The 15345-nt window shown below is 46.8% G+C and overlaps 1 protein-coding gene across 1 annotated transcript; it reads left to right on the top strand.

Moving 5' to 3' along the window:
* The first annotated feature begins 7001 nt into the window (after nt 1-7001).
* On the top strand, nt 7002-8154 carry LOC125549264 (expansin-B7-like). The gene is made up of 2 exons (XM_048712715.1): nt 7002-7511; nt 7599-8154. Exons 1-2 carry the CDS (start codon nt 7071-7073, stop codon nt 8121-8123), a joined length of 966 nt encoding a protein of 321 aa, XP_048568672.1. The 5' UTR covers nt 7002-7070; the 3' UTR covers nt 8124-8154.
* Nucleotides 8155-15345: the final 7191 nt, after the last annotated feature.

Consider the following 15345-nt stretch of genomic DNA (forward strand, 5'->3'; position numbering starts at 1 on the left):
TGATATTTTTCCTTCTCTCAAAAACCGTAGTAAATCGCTAGTGGTTTTTTCTGGTTTTCCGCAGCATAATATGAAAAGAAAATAAAGGTGCTTGAAAGAGGATTCGAACCCAAGTCTATGCAATAGCTGTTGAGCCTAATAACCAACTAAGCCACCTTTTGTTATTGTCTATTGTAGATAAACAATGTTATTTAAACCTTTCTTATTTCTGCCATATCAAAAAAAAGTTTGGCTAGTAACTTTCGCATGACCAACGTGATAACTATGGTATGAGCAACATGATAACTATACCATGATAAGGCTGGTAACTACAGTATGAGAAGGTTAAGGCATGGGGAAGTATGGTAATTTAACACAGAAATTACCGGTGAAAATGTTTCAAAAACTTTCCCCCTTGGATGAAAGATACCATGGTGTTTAAAACGTAAGATATTAGTTAACATGTCTGCGATGTATACATTATCATGCTTTTTACACAGAAAATACCGGGTGTATGTTTTTCAACAAAAAAATCTGGTCAAAAATTGCATTGGCGTTTCTATGGGAGTTATCAACTTTGTATGTCTCTATTACCATGCTATTTACATAGAAATTACCGGGGTCCCCCCTCCCACCCCTCGCCACAGTCGCCACATTTACCAGGATCGGGTACATAAGTTATTAGGTCTACCATGTATGAGTTATCATGTTATTTGCACAGAAGTTACCGTGGCATGTTTCAGCGAGTTGCCCCACCCCCACCCTCGCCGACCAAGTTATCAAGACCGGGGTACATAAGTTATCGGGTCCGCCATGTTTGAGTTATCATGTTATTTGCACAGAAGTTACCGTGGTATGTTTCAACAACTCCCCCACCCCCACCCTCGCCGAAGTTATCGACAACGTTTCTAGGACAGGGATACGTAAGTTATCAGGTGTGTGATGTGTGAACACCATCCTATTCACACAAAAGTTACCGGCATCAAACCCTACCCCCACCCCCCACCCCCACCCCGCGCGCGAGAAAATTACCACGGTGTGATCAACTTGAGACGAGCTGGTAAAAAATCTTCGTGAAACTAGATATCATGATGATTGTATGCGAGTTATCAGAGAAATTCAAGAAAAGAACTAGAAAAACTTCCATTTTTTGCTCATATAGTAGTAAAAAGGTTCAAATACCGTGTTGTCTTCTTATATACAACAATTAATAGTTTGTGAGATGGTAGGGGTGATGGGTATAAACTTTGGAGGTGTTGGGTTCGATTCCCACACCAAGCACCTATATTTTTCGCACCAAGATTTTTAAAGAAAAAAAAGTAGGCGACAGGATTACAGCGATTAAGTCGGGAAAGTCCCAGTCACGATCCATTTAATATGTGAAGTCAACTAATCAATGCGGGATTACCATGACTAAGTCGGGAAAGTGTAACGCGATCGCCAGCGTCGTTTGATCGAGAATGGACGAGATCCACATCGTACGGATCTATTGCAAATCACCAGTCGGCAGGATTTTAGCTTTGCCGTTTTTAATACTCTGGATGGGATGACGCCAGTGCGAGGTCTTGGAGGTCCCGGCTGCGCTTGGTCGTAATGATGGGCAAATAGAGGTATTTTCATCCCCTGCCCTCATCTCTTCCTCCCGTCCTTCCATCCTCACACCTTGTGCTGGTGGTGGAGGCATGGAGCAACTGCACATTGCAGCACCTTGAACTAAAATACAGTTAGCAGCTAGGGTTTGGATTGCTAGGGGATATGCCAGCAGTGCGTTCGCTAGATTGTGCAACTTCCGCAATCACTAATCGCATGATTACTGGCTGCCCGCGTCCAGCACTTGAGTTGTCCTCGTTGCCTGCAATGATGCTGCTGCTGACCGTATAGCACGCTGCTGCTGCTGCTACGTATTTGACATGTAAGCATCATCAACACAAAACTCTCAAGGGAAAAAGGGACATGATATGAATTTTTTCAGCTAGGAACATCATTTGGATTGTCACACTAACCCACAAGTAGAAATCTGCAGTCTTAAAGTTTCCAGAATCAATAGTTAACTGTATGCTTATGGTCATACTCCTGTATCATACACGTACACAAGTTCAGGCCATATATGTATAAAATTCTGATAATTGTCTAGCCTTTATTCAGTAATGAAATCTTGAATTTTGGATTACTTGTAACAGCATGTTCAAACAACTAAAATCTCTGCAGCATAAACATAAACATACAGTTATGTGTGCGTTTTCATGCAATTCTTGTCTCCATGTTAAAGGTCCTTGGTCACTTCTGCAGGTGTGGCCATGAGTTCTGCTACTCCTGCGATACAAAAACGGCGTACAAGCCTGCTAGTGCGTCTTCTGGGACGAAGACAATGCTAAGCCTTCAGCAGTGCAGTCCTGCCAGGCCTCCGAGATCTGGGTATGGGACACCTTTGACTTCATGCCCACGGCCGGCGACGGCTACTCGGAGCAGGAGCGGCCGTAGGTGGCACTCATCCAGCGGTTCCTCGCAGGGGGGTTCAGCCTGAGCGGCGACCACCACCACCTGAGCCGGTAGTCGTCGCCGCCATGCTGGACGGCGGAGTCGTACATCATCGACACCAGGAGGGATCTCCACCAGCTGCCGTGGCTTGAGCGGTTTGTGTCGGTGATCAGCAACCCCTAAAACGACGACTACATCCAGTGAATGATGAGGATGTTACAGAACATCGAGTCACAGATATAGCATTAGAAAAGAGATATGAATGGCGCATGTACTGATAATTTCACGTTCGGAATAATGTGTTTTCCCATTGACGTGACCCTGCCAAAAATTGATATTACAACCCTTTGTTTATTTGATTGTCTGTTCGGCTTTCCCTACATTATTCATTAATTTTTGGTATCATCAGCATCAGCAAAGAAGCTTGTTTGCCTTCTTTTTTCCATTCATGCTGCACAACATCATCAATTATTAATTGCAAGGTGTGTGTTTGGCCGCTGAATTAGAAAAAATATTCTCCCAATGTTCTCCCAATGCTTGATTATTGAGCCTAATGCTTAATGATAACTGGAGGTCCAAGTGAGCTTATTTTATAGTTTGAGAAAATAGCCATAAAAGTAGACAAAATGGGTCAAACAAAACTAAAACGGGATGGCAAATTTTAACATGCTCCCTCTTACCCCCTCTTTTTACATGTGAGGTAGAAGGTAAGAGTTAATCAGACCACTGATTAATGAGATGAACGGCTCAGATCTATTTATACTCTTACCTCTCGTGTGAAAAGAGGGGGTAAGAGGGAGCATGTTAAAAATTCTCAAATGGGATTATGAGGATCCACAACAATGAAAAATACAACCGCAAAAGAGGTGAGAAACCAACATGATCTTCAATAGCCACTTGACAGTAATATTGCGATATGGAAAATTTAAGAGCAAACCTCAGTTGTACATATATTTCCTCATTATTTTTACGCAGAGCAGCCAGATGGCATCAAGTTTCAGCATCTCAGACTCAATCCCATAACATTTTGAACCATAAATCTTTACAAGACAAGGATACATAGCATAACCAATCAGGACAGTTGACTGATGCACTTCTAGATTAGGAGACAACCATTTAGAAATCTCTAGCATGGACCAGACACTACTGCTAATAAGACTCATGCCTTAGCATCCCACCGCTCATGTAGTAGCCTGCATCGTCATCTCTGACACGATGCTCGAGCAAGCAGGTACTTCTCAAAGTCGTTGAGGTAATCCAGGAGCAGCACGAATTGGTGAAGAGAAGGAACCCACCAAAGTAGTTGCTACAGCCACCTCCTTTGCCGAAATCGAACCCACCGCTTCCATCATCCAGTTTAGGCCCTTGAACTTCCCCTGAAACGGTAAACAATATACCACAAGCAAAATTAAGTCGATTGCCTGCTCCGATGAACTGGGTTAATTTTGCGGTGTGACAACAAACAAGGAAAACCACCTTTGGGATCAGATTGTTTGACAGTCGCGGTTGAAGAATTGCACTAGACACTTTGGGTTTGAGCAGCATTGCAACTTACACTATGAAGCAAATAGAGTTGTCACAAAAAAAAGGGATCAACAAAGGATCTGATAGTGAAGCGGGCCATAAGCAATTTATTATCAGTGTAAGACGACAATAGCTGCTCAAACCCAGGCAAACAAGTACTAGGGCATCTCCTAACCTACCCATTTGCCGTCCTTATCTCAGGAACTTGCCGCTCCTCGCAATGAGTTTCTGGTTGAACACCATAACTATCACGGTCCATCTTTTGTAGGCGCTTTTGCATCGATCTCATCTTACGTGGCATCTTAATCTTCTTCATCGTGGCTGCCCACTGCAAGAGGTACAATGTGGTGTATCAGTACCATGGAAGGCTTGAAAGGGGCGGAGATGGCATTACAAACTAGTTTCAATCAGGTGGTTGAGAAAAAGAATCCAGAAACTGATATTACACTTGGATACCAGACAAGTTTTACTTCACTTTCCCCTCAATCAAATCATGATATTTGTGGACATGGCTTACTATTTTTAAAACAAAAGAAGGTAGGGACATTAACAAACCTAAAGGTGGTCTTGGCATCAACAAGTAGAAGTAGCTTTTACTTAACATAAACAAGTAGAAGGTGGTCTTGGCACCAACAGTGAGGTTCAGATCTACTTCACTACATAAAAAAGTTTTAGGTTCATTATCTAAAATATTCATATGTTATTAAACAACAGCATTCAAATCAAGATTGATAGTTGCCAAATCGACAGAATCTTGCATACCAGGTTGAAGTCGGTTTTCATCTTCAAAATCTTCAAGCATGTCGGAGATGTTGTTTGCGGCATCCTTAAGCCGATTCAAACATAGGTGTAGGTGACTGTTCCGTGAGAACGACATCTCCGACACCTACACGCGTGCGGAATGTGACTTTGAATGTCTGAATAGAACAAATTCAGACATTCAGTGATGGATGACTATGTGGTTTACTGTCCACATGCAATGCAAAAGAGAGAACAAAGGAAGAATGGCGTGAAATACAGAAGTATAGAACCTGAATATTCTGACGGACGGATATCTTTGAATGTCTGAATTTGTTCCACTGTCGCCTAGGGAGCGCCTATTCGACGGGGCAATGCTCAGTGCGCTGGGGCAGCAGAGAAGAGCAGGCGGCTGCGGCTGTGCGAGGGTCGGCGGCAGTGGCGGCACGAGCGACAGGAGGAGCGCCGGTAGCACCACGGTCGAGGGCAGGCTTGGCGGCAGTGCGTGTGCGAGTGGATCGAGGAGGCTAACAAAGTAACAATCCGGCGACGCCGCTGAAGATGCCGCCACCACGACCACCCGGATCATCCCGCGCTGGATGCCGGTCTGATCGAGGACTCATCCATGAGGAGAGGAGCGGGGAGGAGAAGGCCCAGGAGAAGCGGTTGAGTCGGCAGCGTAGCGACCCGGGAGATGAGGAGGCAAGCGGAGAGGGGATCGACAGATTGGGGACGAAGCGTGCAGAGGTTTTCTTTTCCTTTTCTCCCCGCGCTTCACACTAAACTGGACGGATCTACCCTTTTAGAAAATGATTAGCCCCACCATAATCATGTAATGGTCCCACAATTATTTGTAATTTTACTCCCGTAACTTCTCGTAACTTCTATTTCTCCACCGTTTGATCGCATTGAATGGACGGTCCCTACAATCGCCAATCACTGTAACAGTTGTATATTACTGAAAGTTGTGTATGCAAAAATTGGTGCGGTCCATCATTCCTAACAAAAGGAATGGAGTTCTGGGAATCTACTAGTTAAGGGAGCATCAAGCCAGTTGTCATGCCATAGTTGCAGAGATTGGCCATTACCCATATTGCATTGATATTTGCTTTTGAATAGGGAAATGCGCTTTAAATGGCTCCTCCACCAGCTGGATCCTTCCATCCTTTGTCCAGGCAACTGTGTGCTATAATAAGTTTCCCAAATCAGTTTGGCCCAAGGCAGATTTTCACTGTTAAAGAACTTACCAGGGTTTTTCATCATGAGGGTTTTGTTGTGAAGACAGATGTCCAAAATTCAGTAATATAAGCTTTTGTTGAACATTTTCCACTTTAATATCTGGAGAAATGCTCTGAAAAGGGAAGAACATTTTTTCAAATGAAAGGGGTCGCCCCCCTGCTCCAAGTTTTATTAAAAAGCCAAGGCAAAAAAAGGAAGAACTTCCTGTGCCGTGTGATCTTTAGCTAATCATTGACTCTCGACTGCCGTGATACTCATTTCACACAACACCGAGGCAGATTATGACGTGGCCGGAGAGAAGTGTACTACCGTTCTACGCAATGGGCAGATTGTGCAGATGTTCCAACAATTTGTACCATTGTACCTTTCGGTGCATCGTTATTATGTCACCGGATATATACCTGTCAGGTTCATGCCGTGTCACGGCCTCACGGGTAGCGTGTAACTTCTTTGTGATTATCTTGGCATGTCCTGATCGTCTGCTGATGCACACGTAACTTAAGATTGGCGTACTAATTTGGTATTTTGGCAGTACATACACACACCTTTGGTGGTTACAAGACAACATGTGGCGGGCATAGGTACATGAAGGAAGTACATGTAATATATATTACTCCCTCCGTTTTAAAATAGATGACTCAATTTTGTACTAACTTTGTACTAAAGTTAGTATAAAGTTAAAGTCATCTACTTTAAAACGAAGGGAGTAGTAGATTAGTATATATATATATATATATATATATATATATATATATATATGTTTGATTGATGATGGAACGGAAGATGATTTTTAAAAGCAGAGAGAAATGCATCTCGTGAGCACGGGCAAGGGTGTAAGCAGCCGGTTGAGTAGTGGCTCCCTCCATCCACATGTGAACCAGTAGGGCCCAAGCTAGGTTGCCAATCACGGCTCCTCGTCCGCTTCTCCACCCGTCGATCATCTCCCTTCATTCTTCCGTCCTTCCTTTTGATCTCGAGTGGTACACCAAGAAGACGCTCCCTACCACTTAAGCTGCTAGCCTATAAATTCGCAAGCTTCCCAACGGCATTAACCACCAGACTAGAGTAGGGCCTTCGATCAGTAACCAGCTAGACCAGCAAGCAAGCGAGCCATGGCAGCGACCTCCTCCTCCTCCTACGCCGTCGCGGTCGCTCTCCTCTGCCTGCTCGCCGCCAATGGCTGCTGCGGCTGCCCTGGACCCGCACCTGCCCCCACACCTACACCTACACGTGCCCCCGCTACCTCCAGCCCCGTCCCCGTTACACCTCCACCTGCGCCAGCTCCCCCCAGCCCCGTCCCCGTTACACCTCCACCTGTGCCCGCTACTCCCAGCCCAGGCTCCGGCTCCGGCTCCGGCAGCACCAACAGCTCCTCCGGCGGCTGGCTAGACGCGAGGGCCACCTGGTATGGCACAGCCGATGGCGCCGGGCCGGACGACAATGGTGGCGCGTGTGGATTCAAGAACGTGAACCTGCCGCCGTTCAACGCCATGACGTCGTGCGGCAACGAGCCGCTCTTCAAGGACGGCAAGGGATGCGGCTCCTGCTACCAGGTCAGAACCGGCATTGCAGTTGCTTCACACAGACAATAGAGTGCTGATGGGTCTTTGATCGTCGCGTTCCATTGTGTTTGCGTGCAGATAAGGTGCGTGGGCAAGGCTCACCCGGCGTGCTCCGGCGTCCCCGAGACGGTGATCATCACGGACATGAACTACTACCCCGTCGCTCGCTACCACTTCGACCTCAGCGGCACTGCTTTTGGCGCCATGGCCAAGGACGGCCGCAACGACGAGCTCCGCCACGCCGGCATCATCGACATGCAGTTCAAGAGGGTGCCGTGCCAGTACCCGGGGCTGTCGGTGACGTTCCATGTGGAGAAGGGGTCGAACCCGAACTACCTGGCGATCCTGGTGGAGTACGCGAACGGCGACGGCGACGTGGCGCAGGTGGACCTCATGGACGGCGGCGAGCCGACGGGGGCCTGGAGGCCGATGAGGCACTCGTGGGGCTCCATCTGGCGCCTGGACACGCGCCGCCCGCTGCGGGGGCCCTTCTCGCTGCGCGTCACCAACGGCTCCGGCAGGTCGCTCGTCGCCGACAAGGTCATCCCCGCCGACTGGCAGGCCGACGCCGTGTACAGCTCCGACGTCCAGTTCGATGATTGATCGCGTTCGATGATCCATGGAAGGCATGCACGTCCATTGCACGTCCATGCATGCATGGATTTCTTGTGCTAAGCTATATAGCTGAGACGTCGCCTGTGACGTCCGGTGCGTGTCCTCGTCGTGTGCTAGCTATGTGTGTTATCATTTATCGTGTCCTACATCCTTGTATACACATACACGTGACAATTTTTTTTTGCGTCGATACACGTCACTACTTTAGTTTGTGGGATTTGGAGGAGAAGGCTGGTATATATACTGTACGTATAGCTATTCTGTCTCGTACCTGCAGCTATAAATTTATGTTAGAAGTCTCTCCTCCCTGCTCCGTGGCGGCTGGAACCCTAGCCGCGCCAGGAGAGGCCATCTTTTAGCGCCGTCCTCCGGCGGCTCCCCTTCGCTGGCGACCTCAGTCGTCGGTGATGAGGAGAGTCGCCGTATCCATGCGCGTGGATCGTTTTTACTCCCTGTAGTTTAGGGTTTTACGTTGTTCATCGTCTTCGCTTCGGCGGCGACGATGGCGGCGCTGAATAAAGATTCTTCGGATCCTTCCTTGACAAGGCCATCGGTCCTATGGTTGGGGATAGATTTGAAAACCAGTCGTTCAAGCAAGGATGGTGTGGCGGCGGCGGCATCCTCGTGGTGGACCTGTGTCCTCGGGCTCCGTCGTTGCGACGACGTTTGCTCAGCGTCGGCGTGGAGCTTGGGAGGTAGTCCAGGAGCGGATGCAGATTGTGGTCTGCATCGATGACATCTAGAAACGGAACGTGTGCTGGGTTCGTGGTTCGTGGATGGCGGATATGGTTTCCTCCTTCGGCGTCTTAGTCGTGGGGGTGCCAGATCTGGAGTTCGATGGCGTGTCCGGGATGTTGCCCCGGTGTGATTCGTTCAACGGCAATGGCTTCACTTTTGATGAGCCACCTTCGAGGTCTGCAAAGCTGCATATCAGCGATGGAGCCGCGTCGAGCTCGGGTGAGGAGGTGATTTGTCATTCTTTTCTTCGGTGGCTGCTGTGGTGGTGCCGGAGGGAGGTGACGGACGTTGGTGTCAAGTTCAGAGATGTTCTGTTATCTTTTCAGTTTTGTCATGTCGGTTTTTACGTGACTTGTATTTTTGTTCTTTGTGATATGAATGAGACACGTATTACTATGCAAGAAAAGCTATAAACTTATGTTTGTAATGTTATCATGCAAAAAAAATTGTTTGTAATGTCTATTGTATTATATACACAAGTTTACTATATCACTTGAGCTATATGTAAGGTCGCCTGAAAATTGAATTCAGGCAGTCGATTTTTCTGGCCATTGATTGTGCTCAAGATTCAATGCTATTTTTTTTTTGTCTGTTGTGTGCTATGTTGTTTCAAGCTAGGAATTTTTGACTAACTAAATTTGGGGTTCAGTCATTCCTTCATGGACTGATGCCGGGTTAGCTGTGCGACCGAGCTTATATCTATTTAGGCCCATCTGACGAATTCAGCCTTCCCTCTCTTCCTTTGTTTTTTATATTTCATTTTCCGCTTTTCTATTTTTATGCATTTTTGCTTTTTTAGTACTTTCTCTTCTTCCCTTATGGGTATTTTGGACTGTAATGTATGCAATGCAAGTGCTATATAATAAGTGCGTTAATTATTTTATTCTTACTTAGCACAAGTGCGTTAAGTGACGCTGGGTCTGTATGATCGTTGTTTCTGCCGAGGCGGGATTTGGGGTGGCGCTTACGCCACCGTTTTGACTGTTTCTCGAGGGAACAACCCTTCGTTGCGTCCTTCCGTAACTCGTTGTCGTTTTTCTTTTGGTGTGTCCACCATGTATACGTCATGTGGTGAAGTGGGCGTCCAGTGCCCTGGGGGCAGTGGTTCCTGTTCGTCTCCTGCATCGTCGTCCATGCCGTCGATGTATTCGGAGTCGGAGTCGAGCATGTCAGTTAAGTCATCGACAAGTGGCTATTAAGTGGGTGGTGGGTGGGCCGCGAATTTCTTCGTCGTCCGTATCCCAGTCCTGCCGGACATAGTTCGGCCAGGATCCTCCTGACAAGGAGAGAGACCTTAATGAGTTCAGTATGTCGCCAAAGGGCGAGTGCTGAAAAATATCCGCGGAGGTAAACTCCATGATCGGCGACCAATCAGATTCGATAGGAATGGGCGCAGGCGGCTCGGAGTCCGTGGCCGGAGAAGGATCCGGCAGGATCCGGCAGTTTAACAACACGGCTCTCGTGCAAGGTAAGGTCGATGTTTGGCTCGACAGCCGCTGAGGGTAAGGCCTCCGTGGCAGGGTCCATCCACCCGTCCATGGACGGCGCAACTGGCTCCGAATTGAGGGTTAGAGCGGCTGCCTGTGCGATCTCCTGAACACTGTCCGATGGTAGAGCTAAATCATACTCATCGTGACCGCGTGACGCACAAGGCAGAGGCTCGAGTCCGTCGAAGATCAAGTCTCCACGGATATCGGCCGTGTAGTTTAAGCTTCCAAGCCTGGCCTGGTGGCTAGGGCCGTAACTTTCAATCTGCTCCAGATGGCCAAGCGAATTGGCCCGCAGTGCAAAGCCGCCGAACACGAGGATCTGTCCGAGGAGAAAAGTCTCACCCTGGACTGCATCACTATCGATGATAGTAAGAGCCATCAAGCCTAACGGCGACGACACAGAGGAACTCTCAATGAAAGCACCAATGTCGGTGTCAAAACCGGCGGATCTCGGGTAGGGGGTCCCGAACTGTGCGTCTAAGGCGGATGGTAACAGGAGGCAGGGGACACAATGTTTTACCCAGGTTCGGGCCCTCTTGATGGAGGTAAAACCCTACGTCCTGCTTGATTATTATTGATGATATGGGTAGTACAAGAGTAGATCTACCGCGAGATCAGAGAGGCTAAACCCTAGAAGCTAGCCTATGGTATGATTGTATGTTGTCCTACGGACTAAAAGCCTCCGATTTATATAGACACCGGAGAGGTTAGGGTTACACAAGGTCAGTTACAAAAGAGGAGATACACATATCCGTATTGCCTAGCTTGCCTTCCACGCCAAGTAGAGTCCCATCCGGACACGAGACGAAGCCTTCAATCCTGTATCTTCATAGTCTAACAGTCTGGCCAATGGAGATAGTCTGGCTGTCCGGAGACCCCCTAATCCAGGACTCCTACACCCTAGAAGACCGACTCCTCGCCCGAAGCGGAAAAAGTCTTTAAGGACTTGAGACCTCTCGAACAGCGACCATCTCTCGCCTTATCATGACAGTCAGTTTTCGGCTTTCTCTACTGAGGTGCTCGTCCGGAAGAACCGGGACACAATCGCAGTAGTTCTCCTAGCGCTACCTTAGCTGATATAGCGGAACGTAAGGTACCAAATAATTATTCAAGAATATTAGTGTTACTAAATAATTATTTCAATTTTTTTAATTTTGGTCAAATCTGGTCAAACTATGGTCAAACTTATTCAAGAAATATTAGTGTTACTAAATAATTACTGTTTTTTAGAATAATAGTTTCAAACTCAAATGGTGAAACGAGTGACCTAATGCTCAAGCTAAACTGCTGAGGGTTAATAGGATTGACAACTTACATTTGTCAGGAAAACAACAAGTGCAGACTTGGAAAGTAGGGGGAATAGAACTCCGAAGTTAAGCGTGCTCAAGCTGGGGGAGTGAGAGGATGGATGACCGACTGGGAAGTTAGACGATTTGGAATGAGTGATGCACACTTGAGCAGTTAAGAGGGGTGATTAGGGACTAAATCATCAAATAATTCAATTTAGAAAATTGAAAATCAAAAAAAATTCCAATTTTTTTTTAAAAAACCTTTAGTACCGGTTGGTAACATCAACTGGTACTAAAGGTCCCCCATGACACGGCGCGAGCTCACGCCACGTGGTGGGCCTTTAGTGGTGGTTCGTGTAGAACCGGTACTAAGGGGGGGGGGGGCTTTAGTGCCCACACTTTAGTGCCGGTTACAGAACCGGCACTAAATGCCCTTACGAACCGGTTTTAAAGCTCCGTTTTCTACTAGTGCGCCTCAAGCGCATATAATGTGACTCAGTTTTGCTATACCTGACCATATCCTTTCTGATGCTGAAACCATTATCTTCAGCATAGCTGTTGTAGAAAACGAACGGAACTGCTTTAGACATAAAAGTCATTTCTCTTATCTTCATGAACATATCCCTCTTATCTTCTGCATAGGAAGTATCTTGGACTTTCTCTTTCCCCTCATCTTCTGTCACCTACACAATCAAAACATAGCCATGAAAACAATTTTCTATGGTTTAACATTACCTCCATACAACATTGACTACATACATACCTCACTCATGTTGACCGACGACTGCGACTCACTGATTCATCATCAAGACCTATCTCCGCATCGGGTTCACCGTAATAGTCGTACGCATTATGACATGTTGAAATTAGCTAAAAAATTCAACACAAATACGTAATTACTTATCACATTATATTCCACAAAAAAATCACTTTGCATGCCAACAAAAGACTTCACTTCCGTACCTGACTAATGTATTCTTCATTCGAGACCTCAGAGTTGTTTTCATCAGTGTCATCATCTACATCCATCTATAAATTTTCAGCACAAAAATATAATGTTGTCAGATGCCACAAAAAATATTACAAACAATGCCACTGATGTTAACATGTTCCCCTTCGTTCCCATTCTCTAACTAATCTCCACGATTGAATTTTCGTCATTTGACCAATCATCTATCCAGTCTTTCAAAAGTTCTTCAAACTCCATATCTACCACGATATCAGTTAACTCATTGTCCACCATTTCCTACAACAAATAATAAGTATCATCACATGTGCAAACAATATCAATAATGAAATATACAACACATAGCACAAGATTACGAACATTAAGTAAACTACCCCAACCGAGGGTGTTCAGATCATGCACGCAACCGACGCCAATGACCTATGACCCCCGATTGATCCTCCCCCATCTCCAGAGCGGTAGTCGGCGATAAGGTACACGAATGCTAGTAAAAGATGCTCATGGCACCCGTCATGATCACTTTGGATTGCGAGGAGCAGCACTACCGAAACTAGATCCGTGATAACCTGCGCCGTCGAATACCTAGGTTAGCCGCCACATCAAATAATGATAGTCGTCGTGCACACAGCCGATGGCAACCGACGCTAAGTTAACCCTAGACATAAGAAACCCACATTGGCATGATCACTTTGCGTCACCAGGAGCAGCACTCCCGGAACAAGATCCGCGATCGCCAGCGCGGCAGGGTAGCTAGCTTACCCGCCCAACTAGGTTAACCACTACCACGAAAACGGCGGCATTTCGTTCAATTCTTCCGTCAGCGAGACAAATGGGGGGAAGTGGGTTGCGGTACCTAGGAGCGCTGGAGGTTCATGACGATGCCGCACACGCTGTCGGACGAGATCGCCGTCACCGATATTCGTAAAGAATCTCAACTAGGGTACTGCGTGAATGATGGAGCTGGCTTCGGCAGGTCGTACGTAGTCGTGGGGTCGTGCAATCGTTTTTTCATGGGAGGATACTATACCTATACGCTATAGGTTATACGGATTATACGGGGCTTGAATATGGGCTACGGCGGGCCGGAGAAAAAATAACTGGCGGGGGTCAAGAATACCGCTTCAAAATTAAGCAGCAAAGCAGGGCTCGTTCTACGAATAAAAATATTGCTTATACTTTGGGACTAGTCAGGGATCTGATATATATTTCTATATCCATATGCAGATCTCAATGTGTAAGTGAAAGTCCGCTCTCAATGTGAAAACATATGACGAAGGAAAGTGTTTACAGCCGGTGTGCCGGCCGAACGCTGCGCCGGACTCATGCTATCCACGGGATCGATCCAAATCGTGCGGCGCCCAACTAACCCCTCACTATGCACACGCTTGTCAGGTCACTTTTTTTTGCTGAGAATCAATCAGATGAATCAAGCCACGTCTTTTTCTCCCTGAGAATCAATCAGGCCACGTCTAGGACCCACCCACGTACCGCATTGCTTGCTTTCTTTCCTTGATAACCATCGATTCATTGTAGATTTTCCTTCCTCCTTCATCTCTCCTCTCTCTCCTCTTGTTCATCTGCTACCTCGCACCGCATCGCCAGCAGTGAACGTCCGACCACCTCCCTTACCGACGACGAGAATTTGCTGGAACCGGCTGATTGGTATTTGCTGGAAGAACCATGGCCGTGTTGTTGCATAGATGAACCATGCAGCCAAAAAAAATGATGCAACCAACAAACATAACTTTTTGCTGGAACCGACTGAGTTTTTTGCTGCAACCGTCGGTGTTTTTGCTACGACCAGCATTGACGATTGCAACAACCATTGATGATGAACTGAGACCCATGACGGCGGCAGCGGCTTTTTGCTTCAACCGCTGTCGTTTTTTGCTATTACCATGTTGATGATTGCTACAACCGTTCACAAGGACGGCGGCGGCCATTTTTGATGCAAGCGGTCTTGTGTTTTGCTACTACCGGTGTTGACATTTGCTACAACTGTTCACAAGGACACCAACAATGGCGGCGGCGGCGACATCCTTTTTGCTACTACTGGTGTTTCGTGTTGCATCTGGCACGACATCGAGCTACAATTGGTGAGTCATTTTGCTGGGACTAGTGTGAATTTTTGCTACGATCTATGAGACCGGGACATTTTTGCTACAACAGGCGAGTCATTTTATTGGGACCGGTGTGAATTTTTGCTGCAACCTGTGAGGGCGGTGCATTTTTGCTACAACCAGCGAGTTGTTTATGCTGGGACCCGTGTGCACTTTTGATACTACCGGTGACAACAAACTTTTTTTTTGCTACAACCGGCAAATCGTTTGCTGGGTCCAGCATGATTTTTTGCTACGACCGACACTGGCGAATTTATTTTACTACAAATGACGAGTTGTTTCTCTTGGACCGGCGAGAATTTTTGCTTCGCCGTTGGAACGGCCGATCATTTTTGTTAGAACCGTCAGAGAATTTTTATTGTGACCAGTGACCGGTGAGAATTTTTGCTGCGTCCGGATGACGGTAATCCATTTTGTTGGTGGACGATCATTTTTGCTGGGACGACCGGTGATATTTTTGCTGTGACCAGCGTGATTTTTTGCCGCTGAGAATTTCTGGTGATTATTTGCTAGGATCGGAGAGATGATCTGTTGGGACTGGCGACACGGCAAGCTGCGTACAGCAAGACGATTTGCTTGGACCAGCATAGGCCATGTTACGAGTTT

This window comes from Triticum urartu, chromosome 3, assembly GCF_003073215.2.
Source record: "Triticum urartu cultivar G1812 chromosome 3, Tu2.1, whole genome shotgun sequence".
Taxonomy (NCBI): Eukaryota; Viridiplantae; Streptophyta; class Magnoliopsida; order Poales; family Poaceae; genus Triticum; species Triticum urartu.